Genomic DNA, 13057 nt, shown 5'->3' with positions numbered 1-13057 from the left:
ACCTACCTATAGGAAAGATGTAAATAGGGTTGATAGATAACAGAGAAAATTTACAAGGATGTTTCCAGGACTGGAGTACCTGAATTACAAGAAAAGATTGAATAGGTTAGGACTTTATTCCTTGGAATGTAGAAGGCTGAGGGGAGATTTGATAGAGGCATACAGAATTATGAGGGGATAGATAGGGTAAGTGCAAGCAGACTTTTTCCACTGAAGTTGAAGTTGAAGGTGAGACCACAACTAGAGGTCATGGGCTAAGGTTGAAAGGTGAAAAGTTTAAGGGGAACATGAAGGGAAATGATTTCACTCAGAGGGCTGTGAGAGTGTGGAATGAGCCACCAGCACAAATGGTGCCTGTGAGCTCGATTTCAATGTTTAAGAGAAACTTGGATAGGTACATGGATAGTAGGGTTATGGAGGGCTGCGGTCCCAGTACAGGTCAATGGGTGTAGGCAGTTTAAATGGTTCAGCATGGACTAGATAGGTCAATGGGTCTGATTTTCTGCTGTACTTTTCTATGACTGTATGACTCTAACCATTGCCTGACTGAGCTAGTCCATTTATCTATTGCCTATATTCTTCTAAACCTTTCCAATCCATGTCGCTATTCAAATGCCTTTTAAATGTTTTATCCAAGTTTACCACTTCTGCTGGTAGCTCATTCCACACACACAATACCCTCTCTGTGGAAATAGTTGCCCTTCAGGTCCCTTTTAAATCTTTCCCTCTCATTTTAAACCTATGCCCTCTACTTTGGATACACCTACCCTGGGGAAAAACCTGTGGCTAATTCACCTTATTTATGTGCCAAATTATTTTATAACCTCTGCAAATGATCCCACGCTCCAGAGAAAATGGTACTATCCTATCGAGCCTTTTCTTATAACTCAAGCCCTTCTGTCCTGGTAACATCCTTGTTATTTTTTTCAACTTTTCACTTAAATGCCGACCTTCCTATAGTAGGCTAACCAGAACTACATGTGGTACTCAAACTGTGGCCATACCATTGTACATGATGTCCTTAGCTCCTATACTCAATGCTCTGACTGATAAAGGCAAAAGCGTCAAATTCCCTTACCACCCTGTCTTTACTTTCAATGAACAATGTACCAGCATCCCTAGGTTGCTCTGTTCTACAACACTTCCCGTGGCCCTATCATTGACTGTATAAAATTAGTCTATCTCCTTCCATCTATCTCAATAATTCCTTTCAGCTGACTATCTTCCAAGAAAATAGTAACCCTGATTATAATTGTTGTACCATTGACAACTGAGCATTGAGCCAGCTCGTTCTTAATTCCTTGAAATCTTTCCCTGCTTCTCTACTTTTCTTTCCCCTTTTGAAGCCTTATATAATTTTGGGTCAAGTGTTGTTCCAAGTGCTCCTGCACACTCCTTAGCAACACACACAAAATGCTGGAGGTACTCAGCAGGTCAGGCGGCATCCACGGAAATGAATAAACAGTCGGTGTTACTGGCCACGACCCTTCTTCAGAACTGTTCAGTCATTTCAACAGTTGCTGCCTGACCTGCTGAGTTCCTCCAGCATTTTGTGTGTGTTGTCTTGGATTTACAGCATCTGCAGACTTTCTGATGTTTATGCATGGACCTTAAGATATTTTTTTTTGCATTAAAGGAGCTATCTGAATGCAGCTTAGTGTTGATGTTGTCTTTATCATTTAGATATTGACTCCTTAGGTCTTATGGGCTTCAATTGTCTAGAAATTGTATAGTGTACCATTTTAAGTGCCACTGATTCATAGTTACATATTTTCCTCTGCAGCAAGTGTGGGAAAATGCACTACTCAGAACCCAGGCTGTGTCTAGGAGGTCAGGAGAGGGACAGCTGTTAGATTAGTACTTGGGACTTGGGTGGTAGATTTGTGTAGGTTAGGATTTGGAGGATCAGTTTCTCCTTTTCCGTAGATGCTGCCTGGCCTACTGAGTTCCTCCAGTATTTTGTGTGTGTTGTTTAGGGGAACAAGCCTGGTGAAGGATTCGATTGTCAGGGGAGAGCCTTGGGGCGAGTTAGTGGGGCAGCCATTATATAGTTGAACTTGGGAACAGGGATGTACAGCCATCAATGAACTGAGGGTTGGGAGGAAGAATGAATGTCCAGAGGATCATAGCCAGTGTGGGGGTGGGGGATGGGATCTCTAGGTAGAGGTAGTTTTAAACACTGGACTTAGAGCCTACATTAGACTGAAGATTATAATATTTAGCCATTCTTGAGGGATGAGAGAGTTGCCAACATTGGAGATATGGGCATTCTTTGGAGTTGGGGTCAGAGCCACTTATTTTGGATTAGCTGGAAAATCTGCACATGGTTTCCTTTAGTAGTGCCCCAGTTTAGCACAGCACAGTAGAAATAGTTTGTCTTCAGAGAAAGAGAGATTATCAATGCTTGCTTCTGGGTCAATGTGCACTAATTTCCTGCTGCAGTGCTCTTTATAGAGTGTTTCACTGGAAATGGTGTCACTTGATTGACTCTGTTACTGAAAATGTGTCAGAGTAGAAGCACTCGTCCAAACTTCTGAAGGCCAAATGACCCAAAAGTAGCTATAATGACATTTCACTCTTCCAAAAATACATTTCAAATCACAGAGTACAGAAATAAGCACTTTACTACTTAATTCCAGGAATTATACAGTTTATTTCCATCGTATGCTTTTAGAATGGTTAAAGTATGCTCATTTTAAATATAAATTCAAATAACTAAAGATTGTTATAATAACTTAGCTCTATACTGCATGAAAATAAATAATTTACCAAAAATGCCACAGATTTTTTCATGCATTTGCAAACCTTTAGGATGATTTCAGAGTGAATTTTTACTTTTATGTTATGTAGAATGGTTTACTTAAGTCTTATTTTCTTTTTTTTTGAAGATATGTGCGATTAAAAATTATAATGACATTTTAAACTTGTCATCTAAGCCTAATGAAGAAATCACTGGCATGAAATAAATTTAAAGATTATAATTACATTTGAATAATTTACTCCAATGATCGTTCCAAGTTAAAAATGCAATACCTGTAAACACTATTTACAGTCATTCTATGAGCCAAGTTAGATTTATTGTTTGGATTAGTATTGTTTTGATAATCAAATGAAGTTTAAAATGTTTAAGTGATGATTTTGATCATGATGCTGTGCTCCAAACATTAACAGATGTACAAAGGATTTGAAATGAAGAAAATGGTGGACTATATTTACACATCTTCCAGCTCTTCTCTATGTGGTATTGAGCTGGAAACCAATATCCAGTACCTCATAACAGGTGAGAACTGTTGCATTATTTGGATGGTTCACTTTTTATTCTTCAAAAGTCTTGCTAATCTCTTAGGGCTACTCAAGTTATTGGTTCATTTTTAGGTGAGGAGGGAATGAGGAAAGAGAAAGAGAGGAGAGAATGGGGCAAAATAGAATAGTAAATGAAGATAAAGATGGGGACATGCAGATGGAAGGAAGGCAGAAAGATGAGGCAAGGGATGGGAGGCAAATGGGTAAGGGTAGCAGTGGGAATAGGGAGGAGGCAGGTGATGGAGGGGGAGGAGACTGGAAGGGGAAATATGGAAGGATTTGAGAGAGGGATGGCATGGAGGAAACAGAGTTAGAAGAGGAGAAGTGTATATAGGAAGGGATTGGGGAAGGTTAGTGGTAGAAGGGGAGAGAAGGAACTGGTCATCTGGGAAGTAATTACATCTCCACAGATGAAAAAGGAAGGAAGCTTGGCAAATCAACTGTAACATTTTGATTTGTCTTGGAGATGGTATTTTGCACAGACAAGTGCACACTCGCTTGCATGAAGATTGCAAGTAGGCAAATAATTGTATCCATATAATTATTCATATGGATTATCCATATAATCCAAAAAAGGAACGTTGTATCCATATAAATCAGAGAATGGTTGTTGCACAGAAAACCAGCATTTAATCTATCATGTCTGTGCTAACCCTACACCAGTATACCTCACTAGGTCATCCAAATCCTGATTCATTCTCCATTATTTCCTCAGCATACACATAGAACATAGAACAACATAATGCAGGAACACGACCTTCCACGCATACTATTATGCTAATACTACCTAATCCCTTCAGCCAGCACATAGTCCATACCCTTCCATCCTTTTCATATCCATGTTCCTATCTAAGACTCTTAAATACCTCTTTCATATCTGCAACCACCACCACTCATGACAGCATATTCTAGACATCCACTACTCTCTGTATATAAAAAAAACACCTAACTATCCTCCTTCCCCTCCCTACACCATTTTATTCTGGTGTTTTCCCCCTTCCTTTCCAGTCCTGAAGAAGGGTCTCATGTCACCTGTTCATTCAATTCCATGGGTGCTGCCTGACCTGCTGAGTTCCTCCAGCATTTTGTGTGTGTTACTGGAGAGTATCCTGGAAGGATCACAGTCTGTCAGTCCCATTGAGCCCTGATAGGTTCTTGATTGGACATGGCATCAAAGGTTATGGGGAGGAGGCTGGAAACTGGGGTTGAGGATGAGACAGAGAAAAGGATCAACCATGATTGAATGGCAGAGCAGACTTGATGGGCCAGTTGGCCTAATTCTGCTCCTATGTCTTGAGTCCTCTGGTCTTAAGAGAAGGTTAAATAAAAGATCTGAAGACTTTTCTGTATGGGTCTTAAGAAAACAGTAGAATATAAAAATAACTCCAGTTATTGTTTGAAGGGGCAACATCTCTTCCAACAATTCCAACCACATTGGAGCCATTAAATTTTTATAAGACCAGAAAATACTGTATGTTGGTGCAGTTATATTAAAACTGACTATGATTAGGAATCAAAGTGTGTGGCATACAAAAGAGTTGTAATTAAAGGAAACACTAAATATATTTAACATAGCTCTGGAAATGCAATGGCCTGGTAGTCTTCTGTTCAGCTTAGAATAAGGTAGCTTTGTGTTTTGCAGATTGAAATCTTTCCTCTTTACCATGTTATGAATAAATGTGTAGATATGCTTTCTGGTTTTAGGCCATTTCGATATTCAGGGGATCGTTCATATTGGGCTCTGCAATTGGATTGTTCCATGGGATGACCTAACTTCATTACAGAAATGGCACCTGAAGTGGAACAAATATGAAACTGGCTGCTCCTGTCAAGTAAGCCCCGTTACTGGTACATTTTCTCACCCTCTCCCTTCCATTAGTTCCTCACATGCTTTCCCAATGTCACTGATTATTGCAGTGGGAACTGGTAATAAGTGACATTAATAGCCATTAGTAAGGAAGACCTTAGGTGATCAGATCATCTTTAATTAATAGCATTAGTAATGCACGTTGGCTAACGCAGACATGCCATTGACTGCCTATATAGAAAGCTTGCTGATATGGCCACCACATTGGAATATATGGAGATAATTTATCCTGTATCTGTGGAATGGAATAGTTGTTGTATATCATATTAAAGCACAGTACAGGCCTTTTGGCCCACAGTGTTATGCCAAACTTTTAACCTACTCTATCTAATGCCCCCCTCCCACATTGTGCTCCTTTTTACTTTTATCTAAGGGTCTCTTAAATGTCACTAATATATCTGTTTCTACCACCACCCATGGTAGTGCGTTCCATGTACCCACTGCTCTGTGTTTATTAGAAAATAAGCATGTCTCTGACATCCTGCCCATACTTTCCTCTATCAACTTAAAGTTACATCCTTTTGTATTAGTCATTTCTGCCCTGGGGAAAACGATGCTGGCTCTCCATTCCATTCAAAGAGAAAAACCCTAGCTCAACAAACCTTTCATCATAAGACATACTTTCTACTTGGAGTTTTATAGAGCTGCATCATTACCTCACAGTTCTTGTCTCAGTCCCCACTAATAAAGGCCAATGCAGCCAAAGTTTTCTTAACCACCCTAAGAACTTGTATAGCAACATTGAACGATCTATGGACATGGACCCAAGATCCATCTGTTCCTCTAAAATGTTAAGAATTCTACCATTAACCCTTCTGCCTTCAAATTTGAACTTCCAAAGTGAACCACTTCATGCTTTTCCAGATTGAACTCCATCTGCCACTTCTCAGTCCATCTCTGCATCCTAACCCACTGTAATCTATGACAACCCTCAACAGTATCCACAATACCAGCAACCTTCATGTCATCTGCAAGCTTACGAATCCACTTTCCACTTCCTCATACAAAGCACTTACAAAAATCCCAAAGATCAGGGGTCCCAAGACAGATCCCTGTGGAACACCACTGGCCACCAACCTCCAGGCAGAATACACTCCATACCACCCTCTGCCTTCCAAATTGATTTCAAAATTACAAAAGATTCAACTGTAAATGGACTGTTTTAGAACAACTAGAACATTTGATCTTTTTTATGGTTCTGTTTTCCAGATTGTCAGCTGTCCCAGTGTACCATGCTCCTCTCCAACAAAGACCCAATGTATTTGGACTGACCTGGTATATGAGAAAACTCGAACTGGATCACAGGCAAAGAACAGTGTCTGCTCAAAGGAGGATGATGGCTCCTGTCACTGGTCCGATGAAGGATCAGCCAGCATGAATGAAAATATCTACTATGGTGAACCTTGAGTGTCCCTCTATTTCATAAGAATTGTGTTCAACACCAGCTACAGGTGGCCCATCTCTGTCAAAGACCCCCAGGTTCCAGTGTTAATGCCAACATTTTTGTCAGTTTATTGTATTCCTGTATGCTATGTGAGGCACAGCGGCTTCTCTATCCATTCTTTCACTGAATGTACCCTAATGAACGAGAAACAACACTTCTAGCGCTGTGTTAAATTTTGTTAGCATGCTGAGTTTTGTCACCTGAGGTGAACTAAAGCATCAACACCACTACAATAGTTGTGAATGTATATCAGCGCTGTAGTTGGCTGGTGAAGTTTACTATCAAAACTTATTATAACTCTTAATGATGCAAGTTGAAACATAAAGAAAATATGTCTTTTTATTTCAGAATGATGCTACATTATTTATGTTATTCAGTATTTTGTAAAAAAAAAAATCCAGGTTAAAATTCAAGAGTGCTCAAGAGTAACCCTTGCCCTAGCAGTGGCAAGTTTACAATTGTGTCAAAAATTGCTATCTGTTTTCTTTAAGGCTGCGCCACATGCAGGGTAGTATTAACATGCAGCTGGCAGCACAAAGGCCATGTAAGATGCCATTACGTGTGATGCACCAAAACATTTAGAGAACAGTGGTTAATGGCAGCAAGCAAAGGGACTGTTCCCTCCCTTGTCCTCAGAAGTGCTCCTTTTTGTTTAATAAAATGACTTCCTTTTCCTGGGTGAAAAAGTCCTATTAAAAGGAAATTACAGTTTTTGAAAAGCAGATTAGTTCCAGGTAAAATTAACATGTATTCCCATTCGTGTTGTTTGCTGCTTTGTCAGTGGCAGAATACAATTGTGGGGCTGCAGCCAAATGCCATTAACATGAATATACCATCTGTCTTAAAATCTAAGGTTATCTCGCTCATGTTTTGAAAAAACTTCTGTGTTCCATCATTCTCATGAATGACTCAACCCCCAAAATCCTGGTCATAAAAATAGTTTTAAAAAAAGCTTGGTATACTTAGGAAATTGTTGGAATAGACAGAAGACCAAAACCTGTGACCTCCAACAGGCTTCATGCTCCGATGGTGGAATTCAAATCCAGTCCCACTTTACTATGGACCATCTTTGATTAGTTTACCTAAATAGGGCATCAAAAATCTCTGGAATCTTGTTGTGTTATTAGCATATTTCAGTACAGTTCTACAGCTTTCAAATATTTTGAGGAATCGGAAAGAATCCTTCACTCTCATCCCAAAAATGAGAGAATATCTAAGTCAATATAATTGACTTCAAAAACTGACAACAGATTCAATTGTAAATGTAGAACATAGAAACAAAGATGATTTCTCATATTTGATATGAACATTCTGCTTTGTAAGAACGATGCTGTCTTGCCAAATATCTAACAAAAAGCTTTCTTATTAATGTTTTAATAAATGTGCTGTGAGTTTTCAGTAAAACATCTGAGTGATCCCAATTATTTTGAAAGCATGTGTGTTTAATTAATTTTTGATTAGCTGAGTATCAGATAATTAGAGAAATCCATTACCATGCATTAATCTTAAGAATATTCTTAATTCTACATAAATGTGAATCCTATTTGCTGAACATAAAGCTCCATTCCATCTCCTTAGACGTAGTAATTCAAAGAATGGGATTGTGAGCCAAGTTTTGGAATTTCTGACCTAAACAGAGTTTATATTGAACATAAGCCAGTTAAAGCTGTCCAGTTGACCACAACTCATTAAGCCCTGCACTATTATCCCTTGACTTGGTACTACACCCAGCAGGTGATGGGTTATAAGGACCAAATAGGAAAAATCCCATTCCTCAGCAATGGAACTACTTCTTCACACAGAATCAGCATTTGTGAATTAGGTATTACATTATCTCAGAGATACTGGATATCACATAAAAAGTTGGGTATTGTGTCATTCATCAGATAAAGCAAGATCAGCATACAACTGTTAGGTTCAGGTCAGTTAGTATTTAAAAGAAAATCAACTTAGTTCCAATCCCAGGCACTTCAACGTGAACCTAACACAGTGCTAGGGTGACCTCCAACATCTTCAAACACATCCAGGTAGATAATACTTGGTCATTTCAATAATACTCTTCACCAGAAAATGAGCATATACATACCTATGTCAGACTATTGTTTATTGACTACAGCTCTGCCTTCGTACTATTATTCCAAGCAAACTCATCACCAAACTCCAAAAACTGGGATATAAAGTCTCCTTCTGCAATTGGATCTTTGACTTCATGACCAACAGACTGCAATTGGTAGGATGGACAGCAATGCCTCCACCATGATTATTCTAAACAATCGTTCTCCATAAGGTTGCATTTTTAGCCCCCTGCTCAACACCTTGTCCACTTGGGACTGCGTAGCCAGTACTCTGTTCCAATGCCATCTACGTGACTGCAGATGAACCGCATGTCACATAATGATGATTCGGAGAACAGAAAGCAGATAGAGAACTTTGTGCCATGACAAAACCTTTCCCTAAATGTAACAAAAACAAGAGTTGTTCATTGATTACAGAAGAGGGGGTGTGGTGCACACATTTCTAACTACCTGAATGGTGCTGAAGTTCAGAGAGTTGAGAACTTCAAGTATGTATCACCGATAGACTGTCCTGATCCCAACCATGATGATGTCATGGCCAAAAAAGCTCACCCAACACCTCTACTTCTTCTGGAGGCTTTTACTAATAGTTGACTCTTACCAGTTATAATTGGTGCACCATAGAAAGCAATCTGTCTGGATGTATAAGAGCTGGGTACAGAAACTGCTCTGCACATGAACATAAGAAACTGCAGAGAGTTGTAGGCTTAGCTCAGCACAACAGAAGAATCAGCCTTCACTCTATGGACCCTGTCTATACTTCTTGCTGTTTCAGTAGTAAAGCAACTAGCATAATCATAGACATTACTACCACAGATATTGTCTCTTCTTCCATCTCCATTGGGAAGAACATACAAACCAGAAAGCATGTAACACCAGACTCGAGAGTCTCATCAGACTCTTGAATAAGTTGGCCTCTTGGCCTCACAATCCACTCGTTACGATCTTGCATTACCGTTAACTGCACTGTACTTTTTTGTTAACTTTTACACTTTACACTGCATTATTATTGTTTTACCTTATTCTAGCTCAATGCACGGTGTAATAATTTGATCTGTCTAAACAGTTTTCAAGACAAGGTTTTCTCTGTATCTTGGTACAAGTGATAATAATAAACCAAAGTCAATACGGATACCAATTAAATGGTTGCGCCACGGTTGTCAATAAGGAGCTCTGAGCATATGCTTTTGCAAAAAAAATTAATAGAGGCATTGAGTCATGCTTATGTGGTTATGTGTTCTCAGAGAGAGCTCAAGGTAATACCCTCCAGTATTACCACAAACCTCAGACTTTCTTCACAAGTTGTACAGTGAACACCTTCAGAACTATGCTTATACTGGGCAAATGGTGACATTCTGGTATTACCATTGATATTGTGGCTTCTAATCACTAGTGTCTATAAACCTTGTACAGTAATGAGTAAGAGTCCAGGTAACAAAATTAGAGAAAATACATGATATCATAGAGATATCAACATCTTAGACAATAAGACATAGGTGCAGAATAAGACCATTTGGCCCATCAAGTCTGCTTCACCATTTCATCATGGCTGATCCATTTTCCTTTTCAGCCCTAATCTCCTGCATTCTCTCATCCTCTCATGCTCTAACTAATCAAGAATCTACTCACCTCTGCCTTAAATATTCCCAATGACTTGGCGTCCATATCTTCTCCCCTATCTCACCAGCCCTATACTTTTCCTCCCCACCTGACTCCACCTATCACCTTCTAGCTATCTTCCTTCCTTACCCGCCCCCCCCCCCCCACATTTTTATTCTAGCATCTTCATCCTTCCTTTCCAGACTTCAACGTGTCTTGGCTTGAAACATCAATTGTTTATTCATTTCCATAGATGCTGCCTGACCTGCTGAGTTCCTCCAGCATTTTGGGTGCGTTGCTTTGGATTTCTAGCATCTGCAGAACTTATTATGTTTATGATATACTGTATATTGCACTTTAAGTATTTACTACAGTACTGTAAATGTCTTAACATGCGGGTAATACCAATGAAACATCATTACAGCATTTTACCAGATCACAAATTGAGATGTTAAAAATAATGCAAACCTCCTTAAAGACCATAACTCACATTGCATTAGATGTGTATTGGATTGATCCACATGAATTTTTATGCATAGCAATAATGGTTTTTAAAGACATGAAAAACAGCCTCATTAAGTGCATTGGATGTATAATGCCATCTCCACTTTCCTACACATTAACATCAACTCAACATTGTTATACACCCACGATATTTGAAAACCCTGAATCTTGTGTGCTTTTACATTTGGAACTCCTGTGGGCGCCACAGTAGCGTAGCGGTTAGCATGATGCTGTTGCACCTTGGAGTGTCAGAAGCTCGGGGTTCAATTCTGGCGTCCTCTCTGAGGAGTCTCTGCATGCCCTCCCCATGAGATGCTCCGGTTATAAAGCATTGTAAGGTTGTCCCGTGATTATGTTAGGGTTAGATTGGGGTTGTTAGGGCTTACTGGGTTTGGCGCAGCTCGAAAGGCTGGAAGGGCCTATTCTGTGCTTTATCTCTAAATAAATTAATTAATTAGTTAATTGATGTATCCTCCAACACAAGGAAAAATTCACTTACCATTTCCTTATGATTTGGATAAAAGACCTGTTCAATCAGTGGAAATTTCTCTGGACCCAGCCTTTTGTAAATGTTCGCCAACTGAGCAAACTGAAACACAATAAAGTCACACTATCATACATGATCCACTATATGTCAGCAACACTTCTGCAGACTTAGTGACTGCTAATAAAACAAAGCTCTTGACATGCAGATCTGATACTCACCATTTAGAAACTAATTTTTAAAACTTAATTTTCTCTGGTTTCAAATGGCCTCTCAACCCAAACAACAGCAAAATCATCAAATGTATGTTTTTTCTATAATTTTTTCTTCACTTTTCTAAGCTTTTTTAAAAAAAATCAAACATTACCTTATAGCAGGGGTTCCTAACTTTTCTTATGCCATGGACCAATACCATTAAGCAATGTATTTGTGGACCTCAGGTTGGGAGCCTCTGCCTTGTAGCAAAGAGAAAAATAGGAGCTACTCTGCCGTGGCCGCTCAGTCCTATTGAGGGGGGTTGCCATATACAAAAGCTTGGGCACCCCTGGTCAAAATTTCTGTTACTGTGAATAGTTAAGTGAGTAGAAAATGAACTAATCTCCAAAAGTCATGGTTAAAGATGAAACATTCTTTTCAACATTTTAAGCAAGATTAGTGTATTATTTTTGTTTTATACAATGTTAGAGTGAAAAAAGGAAAGGAGCACCATGCAAAAGTTTGGGCACCCCAAGAGATCTGAGCTCTCAGATAACTTTTACCAAGGTCTCAGACCTTAATTAGCTTGTTAGGGCTATGACTTGTTCACAGTCATCATTAGGAAAGGCCAGGTGATGCAAATTTCAAAGCTTTATAAATACCCTGACTCCTCAAACCTTGTCTCAACAATCAGCAGCCATGGGATCCTCTAAGCAGTTGCCTAGCACTCTGAAAATTAAAATACCTGATGCCTACAAAGCAGAAGAAGGCTATAAGAGGATACCGAAGTGTTTTCAGGTAGCTGTTTCCTCAGTTTGTAATGTAATTAAGAAATGACAGTTAACAGGAATGGAGGAAGTCAAGTTGAGATCTGGAAGACCAAGAAAATTTTCTGAGAGAACTGCTCGTAGGATTGCTGGAAAGGGAAATCAAACCCCCTGTTTGACTGCAAAAGACCTTCAAGAAGATTTAGCAGACTCTGGAGTGGTGGTGCACTGTTCTACTGTGCAGTGACACCTTCACAAATATGACCTTCATGGAAGAGTCATCAAAAGAAAAGCTTTCCTGCGTCCTCACCACAAAATTCAGCGTCACAAGTTTGCAAAGGAACATCTAAACAAGCCTGATGCATTTTGGAAACAAGTCCTGAGGACTGATGAAGTTAAAATAGAACTTTCTGGCCGCAATGAGCAAAGGTATGTTTGGAGAAAAAAGGGTGCAGAATTCCATGAAAAGAACACCTCTCCAACTGTTAAGCACGGGGGTGGATCAATCATGCTTTGGGCTTATGTTGCAGCCAGTGGCATGGGGAAGATTTCACTGGTAGAGGGAAGAATGAACTCAATTAAATACCAGCAAATTCTGGAAGCAAACATCACAACGTCTGTAAAAAAAAAAAGTATGGACTGTTTTTGGATTGTGCAAATAAGTGTCAATTGCCCACTGTCTGTTTATAGTGTATGGTGCTTCTTGAGATATTATTCCAAATTGGATTCTTCTAGTGGAAGTGTGAAGAATAACATGATTAATTCTCTTTAAGTTTTGAACTTACCACCCAAGGCTTGTCACAGAAGTTGTAGATGGAT

General features: G+C 39.3%; 2 protein-coding genes across 2 annotated transcripts in view; one reads left to right on the top strand and one right to left on the bottom strand.

Annotated features, from left to right (window-relative positions):
- The window catches only part of LOC132378105 (metalloproteinase inhibitor 3-like), a 32483-nt gene extending 25906 nt beyond the window's left edge, over nt 1–6577 (top strand). Inside the window, exons 3-5 of the mRNA XM_059944856.1 lie at nt 3172–3280; nt 5008–5135; nt 6380–6577. Of these exons, the coding sequence (XP_059800839.1) occupies nt 3172–3280; nt 5008–5135; nt 6380–6577 (435 nt within the window). The remainder of the gene's footprint in view (nt 1–3171; nt 3281–5007; nt 5136–6379) is intronic.
- Nucleotides 1–13057, bottom strand: part of syn2b (synapsin IIb) — a 372959-nt gene that overhangs the window by 87987 nt on the left and 271915 nt on the right. The window contains exons 4-5 of the mRNA XM_059944068.1: nt 13024–13057; nt 11292–11381 (exon numbers count right to left, since the gene is read on the bottom strand). The exon at nt 13024–13057 is cut by the window's right edge and continues 123 nt beyond it. Coding sequence (XP_059800051.1) covers nt 11292–11381; nt 13024–13057 — 124 coding nt within the window. The remainder of the gene's footprint in view (nt 1–11291; nt 11382–13023) is intronic.

Source organism: Hypanus sabinus, chromosome 19 (assembly GCF_030144855.1).
Source record: "Hypanus sabinus isolate sHypSab1 chromosome 19, sHypSab1.hap1, whole genome shotgun sequence".
Lineage (NCBI taxonomy): Eukaryota > Metazoa > Chordata > Chondrichthyes > Myliobatiformes > Dasyatidae > Hypanus > Hypanus sabinus.
This window is presented reverse-complemented; position numbering and strand designations above follow the sequence as displayed.